Source organism: Hemiscyllium ocellatum, chromosome 19 (assembly GCF_020745735.1).
Source record: "Hemiscyllium ocellatum isolate sHemOce1 chromosome 19, sHemOce1.pat.X.cur, whole genome shotgun sequence".
Taxonomy (NCBI): Eukaryota; Metazoa; Chordata; class Chondrichthyes; order Orectolobiformes; family Hemiscylliidae; genus Hemiscyllium; species Hemiscyllium ocellatum.
This window is the reverse complement of record NC_083419.1, coordinates 17,425,905-17,441,498: the sequence shown is the minus strand read 5'-3', so window position 1 is coordinate 17,441,498 and position 15,594 is coordinate 17,425,905. Positions and strand designations below refer to the sequence as shown.

The following is a 15,594-nucleotide window of genomic DNA, read 5'->3' as shown; positions in this document are numbered from 1 at the left end:
ACGGCCAGGAGTCAGGGCAGTGATGGCAGAACGAAGGTCGACTCTCTTTCAATGTATCTTTTTATTGTTAAACTATTCAAAATGGCACTGGATTGTGGCAACAGGCGAAACTTTTCACTGTATTTTACGGCATTATTCACTGTATAATACAAGTGACAATAAATCATTCAATTCAATTCAAGGTCAGAAGCTGTCGGCAAGGCAACAAGGCAGGTCACAGTGGCAATTTGCAAGCTCCGACATCCAATGGAAGGACTCAAGTCCCAGTCCCTCAGTGCACAAGGGCTTGAAAGACCTCAGATTGTGACCTTTACCCATTGTTGCCCCAAAGTTAGTGTATCCCTGAGTCCTAGACCTCAGGATGTGCCAGTCGTAGAGTGGAAGTGTGGAAGCAGGCCATTCGGCCCATTGAGTTCCACATGGACCCTTCAAAGAGTATTCCATCCAGACTCTCACGTCTACCCCATCCCTATAACCCTGCATTTTCCCATGGATAATCCAACTAGCCTGCACATCCCTGGACACTACGGACAATTTAGCAAGGCCAATCCACCTAAGCTGCACACCTTTGTGTGAGGAAACTGGAGCACCCAGAGGAAACTCACGCGCACGTGCCAACTCCACACAGACAGTCACCTGAGGCTGGAATTGAACCTGAGTCCCTGGCGCCGTGATGCAGCGGTGCTAACCACTGAGCCACCATGCCACCCAAGTCTGCGGCACTTGGTCAAGGCCAACTCTTTGGACTGAAAGACCAATGAGCTTCAAGCAAATGCATGAAGAAAAATTCAATTTTATTTCACTTTCTGTAATATTCAATTTGAAACGTGTTGCCGTCGGGCTGAATAAATGACATGAAACGAACACGATAAAGATGAAAAGCATTCAAATTGTATTGCAGCACCTTGGGGTCGGAACATGGAGAAAAATGGAATTTTAGTGTCCTTTCTGTAGCAGTCAATTTGTAATGGTATTTTTTGTAAATATTTATGCTAAGTAATTACCTTGGGAAAAAAGAAATAGCAATACATGATAGGAAACAGGAAACTCTCAGAAATTCTGAGCTCGCGTCTGGGGGAAAAGCCACAGGGTATCCAAGGAGCTTACATTTGCACAGCAACATCAGAGAGCCTCTCAAAACACATCACAATTATTGTGGAGAAAAAAAAAGTCATATTCTTCATCCTTCTGGAATTTAACATGGATGGACGGGAGGAGGAGAGAGAAAGAGAGACAGACAAGAGGACAGAGAGAGAGAGAGAGAGAGAGAGAGAAAGAGAGAGAGAGAGAGAGAGAGAGAAAAGAAGCAAGAGAGAAAAAACAAGAGAAAGGGGGAAGAGGGCGAGAAAAAGGGGGAGAGGGCGAGAAGGCGAGAGAAAAGAGAGGAGTGCAATAGAAAAGAGAGCAAAGACAGAGAGCGAAATATAATAAGGGAGAAAGAAAGAGACAGACAGAGACAGAAGGGAGAGATGGACAGAAAATGAGAGAGACAAAAATAGAAAAAGAGAGAGAGAGACACACACACACACACACACACACACACACACAGGTAGAGAGCGGCAAAAACAGAAGAGACACACAGACAAGATACAGGAGACTACACAATCAGAGAGTGAGACAAAGACACAGAGACAGGTAGCAAGAAACAGACAGAGGACAGAGATGGGGGACGGAGAAAGAGGGAAACACACATACACACTTACCAGAGCCCCTGATGTCCATGGTAATGTCGACGTATCCATGCTCAGAGCTGTGATACACGGCCTCCCTCAGGACATTCAGTCGGGCCTTGTTGCTCCGGTTGGAGCCTGTGAAATTTGAGGTCAACCCTGCGGGATCTGTCCCCTCGGCCAGAATCTCCTCCAGGGACAATACGTTCCTCGTTTCCTTCTCCGAGTGGGCAAGCAATTTCCGAAACACATTTCTAAACAGGCAGGATGCGAAAATCCAGGAATAACACTCATGAGTGATTCCAAGGAATGGTGGGTGATGGCAGTCCCCAAACATGCAAACCTCAAGCAAACTAGGAAGCTGGATAAACTGGACCTCACTGTATCTGATCCAAACCAGTGCCCACCGAGAGCAGTTCAGCCCCATATTTACCCATCCGCTCCTCTGCTCCTCTCTGTCTGAATGCTCGTGCACCCCCATCCCCTCAGTGAGAGGTGCTGACCCCACACACCCACCCCACCCATGCCCCAGTTACCTGTGGCCATGAGCAGCAGCCTGGCTATACGCACTCATGTCACCGTGTGGAGTGACTGAGAAGCCATTCCGACATGTCGTCCCAATCATCGGCTCTGCTCCCCGCTCCAGGAGTATATCCACAAGTTCAAAATTACCTGAAACCCCAACACATTTGTCCTGTCAGAACAAAGCTGTGTCCAGTTAATGATTCCAGTCTGACAGTTTCAATATAAACCAGTGAGTGATGGGTGATGTAGCACTGCAGGCTGCCTGTCCCCATGAAAAAAGATTTTTAAAAAACCTTGCATTTAACGAGCCCTTCAGACACAACTGCACTCCCTCAGCACTGACCCTCCGACAGTGCGGCACTCCCTCAGCACTGACCCTCCGACAGTGCGGCACTCCCTCAGCACTGACCCTCCGACAGCGCGGCACTCCCTCAGCACTGACCCTCCGACAGCGCGGCACTCCCTCAGCACTGACCCTCCGACAGTGCGGCACTCCCTCAGCACTGACCCTCCGACAGCGTGGTGCTCCCTCAGTACTGACCCTCTGACAGTGCGGCACTCCCTCAGCACTGACCCTCCGACAGCGTGGCACTCCCTCAGCACTGACCCTCCGACAGCGTGGCACTCCCTCAGCACTGACCCTCCGACAGTGCGGCACTCCCTCAGCACTGACCCTCCGACAGTGCGGCACTCCCTCAGCACTGACCCTCCGACAGCGTGGTGCTCCCTCAGCACTGACCCTCCGACAGCGTGGTGCTCCCTCAGCACTGACCCTCCGACAGTGCGGCACTCCCTCAGCACTGACCCTCCGACAGCGTGGTGCTCCCTCAGTACTGACCCTCTGACAGTGCGGCACTCCCTCAGCACTGACCCTCTGACAGCGTGGCACTCCCTCAGCACTGACCCTCCGACAGCGTGGCACTCCCTCAGCACTGACCCTCCGACAGCGTGGTGCTCCCTCAGCACTGACCCTCCGACAGTGCGGCACTCCCTCAGCACTGACCCTCCGACAGCGCGGCACTCCCTCAGCACTGACCCTCCGACAGCGCGGCACTCCCTCAGCACTGACCCTCCGACAGTGCGGCACTCCCTCAGCACTGACCCTCCGACAGTGCGGCACTCCCTCAGCACTGACCCTCCGACAGTGCGGCACTCCCTCAGCACTGACCCTCCGACAGTGCGGCACTCCCTCAGCACTGACCCTCTGACAGTGCGGCACTCCCTCAGCACTGACCCTCTGACAGCGTGGCACTCCCTCAGCACTGACCCTCCGACAGCGTGGCACTCCCTCAGCACTGACCCTCCGACAGTGCGGCACTCCCTCAGCACTGACCCTCCGACAGCGTGGCACTCCCTCAGCACTGACCCTCCGACAGCGTGGCACTCCCTCAGCACTGACCCTCCGACAGTGCGGCACTCCCTCAGCACTGACCCTCCGACAGTGCGGCACTCCCTCAGCACTGACCCTCCGACAGTGCGGCACTCCCTCAGCACTGACCCTCTGACAGCGTGGTGCTCCCTCAGTACTGACCCTCTGACAGTGCGGCACTCCCTCAGCACTGACCCTCTGACAGCGTGGCACTCCCTCAGCACTGACCCTCCGACAGTGCGGCACTCCCTCAGCACTGACCCTCTGACAGCGTGGTGCTCCCTCAGTACTGACCCTCTGACAGTGCGGCACTCCCTCAGCACTGACCCTCTGACAGCGTGGCACTCCCTCAGCACTGACCCTCCAACAGTGCGGCACTCCCTCAGCACTGACCCTCTGACAGCGTGGCACTCCCTCAGCACTGACCCTCCAACAGTGCGGCACTCCCTCAGCACTGACCCACCGACAGCGCGGCACTCCCTCAGCACTGACCCACCAAGAGAGATGGGTGGGAGCGAATGAACAAAATAATACACAAAAGACAGACAAAAAGAAAACCATAAAAATGTGATTGACCAGAAAACAACAAACATTAGGAACATGACTTAAACAAGCAATAGGCTCCAGTGCATCAAGATACAGAGCTGAAATATTTATGATTCTGAGGGGGCTTTGAAGGGTTGATGCAAGTTTACTCTCAAATGGAATCAGGACAAAAGGGAATGCTTTATGAATAAGTTGTCTCCCTTTTGACACAGATGATGCAGGTTTTTTTGTTGTCCAAGCAGTTCTTAAGTCTTTGGAATGTTCTTCTCCAAACTTGTGCTCTAGAACTTGCCGATCCCTTAGCCAAGCTGTTCCAGCACAGTTACAACACTGGTATCCACTTGACAATATGGAAAACTGCCTAGGTATGTTCGGTATTCAAATAGGTGGACTAATTAATGCCACATTTGTCTACTCTCGATCATCAGTAAAGTGATGGAAGGTGTCAGCATATGCTATCGAGCAGCACCTGCTCAGTGACACCCAGTTTGGGTTCCAACAGGGTCACTCAGCCAATGACCTCATTCCAGCCCTGGTTCAAAAGAGCTGAATTCCAGAGGTGAGGTGAAGGTGACAGCCCTCGACACTGAGCCTGCGTGAGTGTGGCATCAAGGAGTCCTAGCAATACTAGAAACAATGGGCATCAGGAGGCAAACTCTCCAGTGGTTGGAGTCATACCTGGCACATAACAGAGCTTTGTTGTTGGAGATCAGTCACCTCAGCTCCAGGACATCTCTGCAGTTCCTCAGGGTAGTGTCCGAGGCCCAACCATTTTCAGCTGCTTCATCAGTGACTTTCCCTCCATCTTAAGGTCAGAAGTGGGGATGTTGACCAAAGATTGCATAATGTTCAGCACCATTCCAACTCCTCAGATACTGAAGCAGTCCATGTCCAAATGCCACAAGATCTGGACAATATCCAGGCTTAGGCTGACAAGTGGCAAGTAACAGTCACGCCACACAAATGCCAAGCTATCACCATCACCAATAAGAGACAAACTCACCACTGCCCTTTGACATTCAATGCTGTTTGCATCACTGAATCCCAAATATCAATAGCCGAGGGGTTACCATTGGCCAGAAACTCAAATGGATTAATCATATAAACACAATGGCTACAAGAGCTGGTGAGATGCAAGGAACACTGCAGCAAGTAACACATCTCCTCACTCCCCAAAGCCTGTCCATCATCTACAAGGCACAAGTCAGGAGTGTGATGGAATACTCCCCACTTGCCTGGATGGGTGCAGTTTCAACGACACTCAAGAAGCTTGACACTGTCCAGGACAGAGCAGCCCGCTTGATTGGCACCACTCCATAAATATCCATTCTCTCCACCACTGATGCTCAGCAGCAGCAGTATGTACTATCTACAAGCTGCACTGCAGGAATTCACTGAAGATCCTCAGACAGCACCTTCTATCGAGAAGGACCAGGGCAGCAGATACATGGGAACACTGCCACCTACAAGCCACACACCATCCTGTCTTGGAAATATATCACCGTTCCTTCACTGTCGCTGGGTCAAAATTGTAGAATTCCCTCCCTAAGGGTATTGTGGGTCCACCTACAGCAGCTCAAGAAGGTAGGTAACCCTCACCTTCTCAAAGGCAACTAGGGACAGGCAATAAACATTGGCCCAGCCAGTGACACCCACGCCCAACAAATGGATTTTTAAAAAAGACAGTATTGGAGACATTTGACCATTGAATTTATTCAACACTGAATCAGACAGATTTTTGATTGATAAGGAAGACTTATGTTATAGGCATCACAATGGCAAGTTAACACCACAATCAAATAGAATGATTATATTAAGCAGTTGAGCAGGGCTTAAGACATCAAATGATCTATTCCTGCTTCTGTTGCATGTTCTTGGAGGAACACCAGGATGTCAGAGCAGGATACAGACTATTCCACCCTTGGAAGAAAGATAAAATCGCAAGACCGAAGAACGCAGTGCCATTTCTGCATTTTTAGATTTGAAAATGATTACAATCCCTGATGACGATAAAGTTAAATTCCTAACTCGATAGGTCATATTTTATTTAAATTAGTTAACGTGGTGGTTGGTCACTAAATCATATTCACATAAGTAACAAACATAAGTAACAAAATGCAAAAGGAGATGGTAACGGTTGTAGTGAAGAAAACAAAACACTAGAGTGAGTGTGAATGGCCGTAACATTTGAAATGTAATATCCCCATCCTCTAACCTCTCGGTGACCTCCCCTTCTGAACTTCCTCTCCTTTCAAAGGTGTAAAGCCCATCCCTTTTCTACCTCCTTCTGTTCCTAAGAAATGTCTCATTTGACTCGAATCACTAACTTGGTTTCTCTCTCTCCACAGATGCTGCTAGACCTGCTTAGTTTCTCCAGCATTTTCTGATTCTACCTCAAAGAAGCAGATAGCCAGCCCGACTGCCGGAGTCTGCCACCTACTGCGTTGCTGCTTGCCAGCCAGTGCTGGGGCAATCTACCCCATGGTCTCTGAACAGTTTACTGTTAGTTTCCAACTGATCCCTGATTGGGAGAAAGTGAGGACTGCAGATGCTGGAGATCAGAGTTGAGAGTGTGTGGTGTTGGAAAAGCGCATCAGGTCAGGCAGCATCCGAGGAACAGGAGAATCGACGTTTCAGGCATAAGCCCGTCCAGTACCACACCTAATTGGCAAAGGCATTGCCATGGAGGAAGAAATGGGACACTCTAGGCTCCCAAGCTCATGGGTCATTTAAAAGAAAAGAGAAGTCTTGAATTTAATTCTTTCATGAAATAAGATCATGATCGTGTGCTGTTTTTAGCGAAGCCCTGTTACACATTTGATGGTTATCTTAAATTCTGTTGTTAGTGCAGCAACTCTGGATTGCTGAGCAAGTTCTGACCAATTGCGGAATCACATCTGACTGTCTACTTTCTGCAGGACATCTACGTAGAAAAACGTCATCATGCAATCAGGCCGTTAGGTTCTGAACTCCAGGAATCAACTCTCTTCTGAACACCAGCAATGAGGCTTCTGAAGATAGGAGCTGGGAACCGAGATTATGAAGACACAAATTAGAACTAGGCCCGTCAAGCCTGCTCTGCCATTCAAGACAGTTGCAGTTGATCCGTTCGTGGTTTCAAATCCACTCTCCTGCCTAACACCATCACACCTCCCTCAACCACTGCCACTGCATTCCATTATTAACCAAGAATCTCCTGCCTTCAAAATATTCAACAACCTATCTTCACTAGAGTTTCAACAACTCAAGTCTTGGAAAGAATTTCTCTTCACTTCCATTTTAAATGGGAAGACATCTTTTTTTTCCAATTCTGTCCCCTGGTTCTACTCTCTCCCACGAGGGTATCCATCCTATCAGCCAATTCCGAGTGGATTCTCTGACAAATGTGCCGATTTTGATAAAAGCCCCAACCATTTGAGTTCTCGAGCTGTGGATTTGGAGGAACGTGCCACTGATGGAATGCTCCAAGACCTACAGTATTCCCAAGTCACTCACCGGCTGCGGCTGCTAGCTGCAATGGGGTCTCAGAGTAATTCTCACCCCCTTGTCCGACAGAGCCTTCGACATTCGCACCAGCATCGAGCAGCAACTGCAGGAGAAGAGGAGAAAATTGTTAAAACTCCTGAACTGGGAGTCCCAGGTTCAAGTCCCACCTGCTCCAGAGGCGTGCAATAACATCTCAGAACGAGTTGATTAGAAAATATCTTCTGGTTGACGTTTTGAGAAACCTGCATTTTAACACTGACTGCGAAGGCCTTTTTATTTTCAATTCCTCCAGTAATAATGTACATCTCTAAATGCAGCCATCTAGTTATCATATATCTGCTGGTTAGTCTCTTGTGGAAAGAGTGCAGAGGTGGTTTACTAGAAATGGTTCCAGGAATGAAACACTATCATTGTGAAGGTGGGGCGGGACGGGGGTCGAGGCATGTTCTGGTCATTTGGCGCACTGACTTCTACACCGCTGAAGCCAGGTGCCCACTCTCAGACACGGCCTCTTACTGCCCCCTTGACCATGAACTCACCTCTCATCACCAAACCATCATATCCCAGACCTTTCACCTCATCATGTCTGGGAATCTCCAACCTCATCTTCCGTGAACCCCGCACCGCCCAATTCTACTTCCTATCCAGGATTCACAAACCTGCCTTTCCCGTCGACCCATTGTCTCAGCCTGCTCCTGTCCCACTGAACTCACCTCTGCCTACCTTGACACTGTCCTGTCCCCCCTCAGTCCAGGAACTCCCCACCTACTTTCGGGAAACCACCCATGCCCTTCACTTCCGCCAAGACTTGCATTTCCCTGGCCCCCTATGCTTTATCTTCACCATGGACAACCAGTCCTTACACACATCTGTCTGCCACGACGAAGGTCTCCAAGCCCTCCGTTCCTTCCTCTAGCATCGTCCCAACCAGTACCCTTCCACTAACACCCTCATCCGTCTGGCTGAACTGGTCCTCACCCTTAACAACTTCTCCTTCCAATCCTCCCACTTCCTCCAAACTAAAGGGGTAGCCATGGGCACCCACATGGGCCCCAGCTTTGCCTGCCTCTTTGTCGGGTATGTGAAACAGTCGATCTTTCACAGCTACACTGGCACCATCTCCCATCTTTTCCTCTGTTACATCGATGACTGTATCAGTGCTACCTCGTGCCCCACGAGGAGATTGAACAGTTCAACCTCACCAACACCTTTCACCCCAACCTCAAATTCACTTAGACCACCTCGGACACCTCCCTTCACTTCCTGGACCTCTCCAGCGACAGACTAATCACGGACATCTACTACAAACGCATGGACTCCCACAGCTACCTGGACTACACCTCCTCCCACCATGTCATCCCTTATTCCCAATTCCTCCGTCTCCACTATATTTGTTCCCAGGATGACCAATTTCTGCACCGCCACCCTCGAACCCCATCCGTCCCAATGCAACAAAGACAGAACGCACCCCCCCCCCCCCCAAGCTCACCTTACACCCACCAACCTTCCCTCCGCAACTCCCTCATCAGGTCCACACTCCCCACCGGCCCTTAGCCCACTCCTGGCAACTTCCTCTGCCATCGCAGGGAGTGCAAAACCTGCATCCACACCTACCCCCTCACCTTCATCCAAGGCCCCAAAGGATCCCTTCACATCTGACACAAATTCACCTGTACCTCCACTAATGTCATCTACTGTATCCGTTGCACCCAAAGTGGCCTCCTCTACATCAGGGAGATGGGACGCCAACTTGCGGATCGTTTCAGAGAACATCTCTGGGACATCTACATCAACCAACCCCCGTGCCCAGTGGCTGAACAATTCAATTCCCCTTCCCACCAAGGACGTGCAGGTCCTCGGCCTTCTCCATCACCAAACCCTAACTACCCAACACCTGGATGAAGAATGCCTCACCTTCTGCCTTGGGACCCTGCAACCCTACGGCATTAATGTGGATTCACCAGTTTCTTCATTTCGCTTCCCCCCCCCCACCTTATCCCAGTCCCAACTCGGCACCGCCCTCTTGACCCATCCATCATCTTTCCCATCTATCTGCTCCACCCTCCTCTCCAACCTATCACCTCTTCCCCACCTTCATCTATGTATTGCAGTCCCAGCTACCTTCCCCCCAGCCTCACCCCCTTCCCATATTATCTCTCAGTCCCCCACCCATAAGCCTAATTTCTGATTAAGGGCTTATGCCCGAAACATCAGTTCTCCTGTTCCTTGGATGCTGTCTGACCTGCTGTGCTTTTCCAGCATCACTCTTGACTCTGATCTCCAGCATCTGCAGTCCACACTTTCTCCTATTGGTGATGGTGGGGGAGTTTGAAGAGCAGAAGGTAGGGTCAGAAGTTCGGAGGGGATTTCAGGAACACTGGGGGGACTATTAGGGTTAGTCAGGCACCAGAGCAAGGTGGGTGTTCAGGAGCATGGGGGAAGAGTCGGCCGCAGGGAGCAATGAATACAGAGAAATCAAAATGTCCAATGTGGCCTACATGTGGCTTCCTCTCAATACCTAAAGGTGGCAAGTTGTCAATATTACCCTCCTCTGAAGGCGTCACAGCAGGTTCTGTCTCAAAGCTCTACAAATTGTGGTCTGAGTTGTAACGATAACACCCAGTCTGCATAGTGACTCCTCACTTCCCCCTTTCAGCTGAGGCTGAAATCTGATCCAGGTCCCTGAGTGAGAAGCTATTCAGCAAAATCTTCTTTAAATTGCCTTGAACACTAAATCCTCTCTTCCTGAAACCAGTTTGCAAACGCAAGTCCTGTTCGCACTGTTGGCAAGGTATCAATAAAATCAACTGACAGACTCTGCACTCGGAGTGTGAAGTCTCTCACAGGGTGAGCCTGTGTGTGGAGAAATTGCTGGAGGGTTTTAGTCTGATCCATTGTGCCAGGAAAGGAGGATTTACTTTCGTGTATTAAATAAAGATTTTAACATTGTTACAGCTGATCAGGAAAGTGATAACTTGTGGTACTTTCCCTAGATTAGTAATCCTGAACCTCAAGCTAATGATCTGGGAACAGTTTAAAATCCCACTTGGCTGATGGGGATATTTGAATCAAAAATAATAAATTAAAAGCTAGCCTAATTGTCACAGTATAGCCATTATTGATTATTGGGAATCAGATGGGTTTTTACTAATGTCTGTTGGGGAAGGAAACTGCTGTTCTTACCAGGTCCAGTCTACATGTGACTCCAGACTCACAATTGCCCTCTGAAATGGTCCTAAGAAGCCACTCAGATTCAGGAACAATGACAGATGGGTAGTAAATGCAATCCCACGAAGGAACGAAAACAAAAAGGTCAGGTAATGGCCATACCACATCCTTTAAATGAAGCAAGATTGTGCAAACAAACCTGAAGTTAAGGTGTACAAAATATTGAAAATCCTTCTTGTCTTGAGCTATGTCTTGCTGCAATGGAGTGAGATTTTCAGAACCTCTACATTTATTTTACAGCCTGCACTGACCATCGGAAAATATTCAATGACACAGACTACAGGACTTTCTGCCTGATTTAGTTACTGATCATTAATATTCCTCTTTAGATAAGTGGCAGCACTTGATGATTGACGTGGATTACCTGAACTACAGCAATGTGACCATGTAGCACAGCCAGGGTCAGAGCAGTCCAGTGTCGTGTCTCCAAAGGGATAGACGGGTACTTGAGAGATGGGCCGGGAACCTGCAGCACATAGAACAAGTTACCAAGTCAGACTGAGTTTACGTACACTAACACACACACACACTCCAACTGATGTTTGCATACAGGAAATTGCACACCAATACATACATGCTCCAACACACAACTCACACCAATGTACATACAGGTACAAGCATGAGTACAGACTGCAATATGCTGTTCTGATCCCAGTTGGTTTTATAACTGGACAAGTTAGATCCCAAACTAAAATCTGACTTAATGGATCATGCTTTGGTTTTTTTTTCCCCTGGTGTTAACGAAATGGTCTTTCACTGAAACACAAAGATAATGATGCTACAGCTTTCGTTTTAACAATAAAACAAGTTAATAACAGAAGAAAAGTTATTTAAATACGATATAAGTTTAAAGATTTTGAAACACATGGTAAATTAAAATCCAATTAATCTGAACAGCACTTCTTTACAATACTCAAACACCAGAGAGAATTCTCTTTCTATCAAACACAGAGTTGTGGCTTCAATTCCCTAGTCTTGAGAATCTGATGGCTTTTTCTTCAATACTTCCTACAACTGAGCATTGCTTTTCTTAGCATCAAAATATCTCTTCAGAATCGTAACCAAATACTTCTGATCTGGAACTTTAAAATTAAACTTCTTACACTGAAGTAAAGTATTTCTTAACAGTTGCAAACTATTTCACACATCCAGGTTAAGGTAACATTTCTACAAAGCTGCCAAACTGAAATCCAAGAGCTTTTCTCCAAGTTAGAGATATTTCCCCTAATTAGAATAAAATCAACAAACCATTTTCTGGCCTTTTAAACTGAAAGCTGAATGCACAACTGTCTATTTTTCTCAATTGTAAACACTCCCAATCAGAACAGTTTCCCATCAACCTCTAATAACTCAAATAAAAGCAAAAAACTATGGAAGCTAGAAATCTGACAGAAACCCAGAGAATGCTGGAGAAATTCAACAAGTCTGGCACCATTTACGGAGACAGAAACAGAGATAACGTTTTAAATCCAGTATCAAAATGTTATCTCCAAGTCTCTCTGACGTTGCCAGTCTTGCTGAATTTCTCCAGCATTGTCTTGTTTTTAAAAATCTTCAAGAACTCTTTCTCTCTCAGATTGTTGTTAGCTTTTTATAACTAAATCACTATGGCTACAAAAATATCAACAAATTAATCATTAAACCATCTCAAACATGCAGACCAAAACCCACATACCACTAACTCAAATTCCAACCTCAAAGATAAATTATATTTAAAATAAAGTAAATACTTTACATCACTACATATACACATTCTCTCTCTCTCTCTCTCTCACACACACACACACACACACACACACACACACACACACAAAAACCACAAAAATACAGAAAGGCTTAATTATAGTTGGTAACTGCTAATAGCATGGAAACATCTTTGACATGTATTTTATATTAGTGCTGATGTTTACAGAGAAGAACAAAAAGGACTTAAGAAAGGAAGGAAAGAACTTGAATTCTAACACAAGGCATCTCATCAAATGAATTATTTTGATGTGTTGTTTTGTGTGACAAATGCAATGGCCAATGGGTATACAGCAAGACCCCACACATAGCAGACTCAGTTATAACATTTAAAAGGAAATCAGATAACATTGCATACATATGACAAATACATATACAGGAAAAAGCCTGATATAGCTCTTTCCAGCATTACAAGAGGGACTTCACAAACACTTATTGGCTGTAAAGTACTTTGAGATGTTCGTGGGTTGTGAAGTTGCCACATAAATGCAAGATTTTCTTTAAGAACCTGCATTGCCAAAGTGGTCTTCATCTACACTGTAACATTCTCCGACAGCAAAATTCCATCCTTGTCAATGGTAGAAACAGGTGGCAAAACCAGTGCATACATTCAATAACTGCAATCAGAAATTACACATCAGAGTGGAGGGAAAGGGTGGTACAACCATGTGCACCTTAAATATTAATTAATTAATTAATCCATAAAGACATCGGGTCCGACAGATGGAAACTAACACAGCCCCACCCAATAAATCACATACTTGCTATTTACAGGATATTCAGGTGCAGAATATTTTGAGCTTTTGGAGGACCTCCTTCCTTTTATCATAAATGCACTGATAATTAACAATGTCCAGTTACATAGACCTGTTAATACAGTAAAACATCTCTCATACACATTGCAGGAGTGTGGTCAATGAGTGGGCAGTGCTGAAGGAGTACTGCACTGCTGGAGGCACTTCCTTTCCAGATGACACTTTAAACCGAGAACCTGTCTGCTCATTCAGGTGAACATAAAAGATTATGATCCGCCAGATTATTTTGAAATGTTGGCATGTTTGCTCTGATATCCAATATATAACCTTTAATCAACATCACATCCAGGTAACCCTGTTACTATCAGGCAGCTGCATGTGGGACCTTGCTATGCACAAATGTGCTGTTGCATTTTCCACATGACAGTCCCGACTACACTTCAAAAGTACTTCACTTGCTGTAAATCCAATGACTCCTGGTGGACAGGAAAAGCTGCTATATAAACGCAAGACTCACTCTGCAGCCTCGATCATTCTCATTACCTCACAGTGTACATCTGCTCCGGCATCAAGTAACATCTGGACCATGGCCTCATCTCCCCGAGCACAGGCATACATTAGTGGACTCAGACCCTGCGCATTAAAAAGTCCATATTCACAGATTATGCATCAGATAGAGCTGCATCGATTAATATTACATTAGATAAATGTTAAGCGACTTATAAGATACTCCATGCTATCTGTAGTTAAACATGTCTGAGATAACTGGTACATTACTTTTAAAATTCCTACCCAAAAGTGAAAGGTACTTCTAAAATACATGGCAGCAGCCAAATTGGACCCAACAGCAATATTTACAATAATGTGATTCAGATCATGGATCCTTCCCAGGAAATAACCTGCAGAAATAATTTTATTTGCATTATGACAATAATTACACATGAACATTGTAAATGTGGCTAATTTGTGACATTAACCTGACATTGGAAAGACACATTTTTAAGGTGAGAGGAAAGAGATTTTAAAAAGACATGGAGGGCAATTTTTCTTTTCTTTTACACAGAGGGTAGTTAGTGTGTGGAATGAACTTCCTGAGGAAGTGGTGAATGTGGGTACAACTGCAATGTTTAAGAGAGAATTGGGTAAGTACATGAAGAGGAAAGGTTTGGAAAGATATAGAGCAGGCAGGTGGGACTAGTTTAGTTTGGGATTATGTCCAGCGTGGACGGATTGGACCAAAGGGTCTGTTTCCATGTTATAGGATTCTGTTTGAGGGATGTTAAATGAAATTCTGGAGGAAAATGGCACAGAATTGTCAGCCATTTATATTTCTCAAGCAATTTAACAAATAAGGGATTTCTACTCTGAAATGCTTCAACTCACAGCCCACTGCTGTACCTGCTCACTCCTGGTGTTGATGCCATCAGGTCCCAGAAGGTTAATGGCCTGATTGACCAGGTCTGTCCTGCCACAGTTCAACATGCGGAATCCCAGCCCTTGGTGAAACTTGGCCTCAGTCGCTGCTGCGTCAAGTTTCAGGGAGGCAGAGAAGCAGTCATCAGCTCTGCGTGTGAGAGAGACAGAGAAAGAAAGAGAGAAGGGTGCTCAATCACAAATAGTAAAAGAGGAGCATCATGTCTGTCTTGTTGAGCCCAGAGATCATCTGTTCAAATCTCACCAGTGAGCCATGACATTCCATGCAAATATTCCAGGAATGTGCAAATAGGTTATAGACAGGCAGCAATGCCCATAAAATCCCTGTGTATCTGACTGCATGTGATTCTCACAGACTAATTATAGATAATTACAATCTTCAAGTATTCCGTTGAAGGGAATATCTGTTCTTTCTCCTTCCATTCTTTTCTGTTGTCTCTCTCAGCTTTGTTACTGTTCCTCCTTTAATGCATTCTCCCCTTTTCTCTCTCTCTTTCTCCTCTGGGCTGCTTTTCCTGACTTTCCCCTGTCCTCATTTTTAAACACACCTCCAGGGAAGGTGGGACTTGAACCTGGAGCTTCTGGTCCAGAAGTAGGGATGTTACCACTGTGCCAGTATAGCCCTCCCGTCTGTAGATTCAGTTCAACAACCTTCTCCCGATCTCTCAACCCTGTTCACTTCCCTGACCAACAGCCAATGAAGAGCAGGGGCTCAGAAAGGCTGGGAGAATGCGAAAGGATAGAGTCATAGAGCTGTACCACTCAGTCCAACTTGTCCATGATGATCAGATATCTTAAATTAATCTAGTTCTGTTTGCCAGCATTAGCCCTTATCCCA

The 15,594-nt window shown here is 46.5% G+C and overlaps 1 protein-coding gene across 1 annotated transcript in view; it reads right to left on the bottom strand.

Annotated features, from left to right (window-relative positions):
• The window catches only part of btbd11b (BTB (POZ) domain containing 11b), a 111,938-nt gene that overhangs the window by 13,799 nt on the left and 82,545 nt on the right, over nt 1-15,594 (bottom strand). Inside the window, exons 5-10 of the mRNA XM_060839714.1 lie at nt 14,721-14,886; nt 13,866-13,955; nt 11,189-11,290; nt 7,606-7,699; nt 2,207-2,342; nt 1,704-1,924 (exon numbers count right to left, since the gene is read on the bottom strand). Coding sequence (XP_060695697.1) covers nt 1,704-1,924; nt 2,207-2,342; nt 7,606-7,699; nt 11,189-11,290; nt 13,866-13,955; nt 14,721-14,886 — 809 coding nt within the window. The remainder of the gene's footprint in view (nt 1-1,703; nt 1,925-2,206; nt 2,343-7,605; nt 7,700-11,188; nt 11,291-13,865; nt 13,956-14,720; nt 14,887-15,594) is intronic.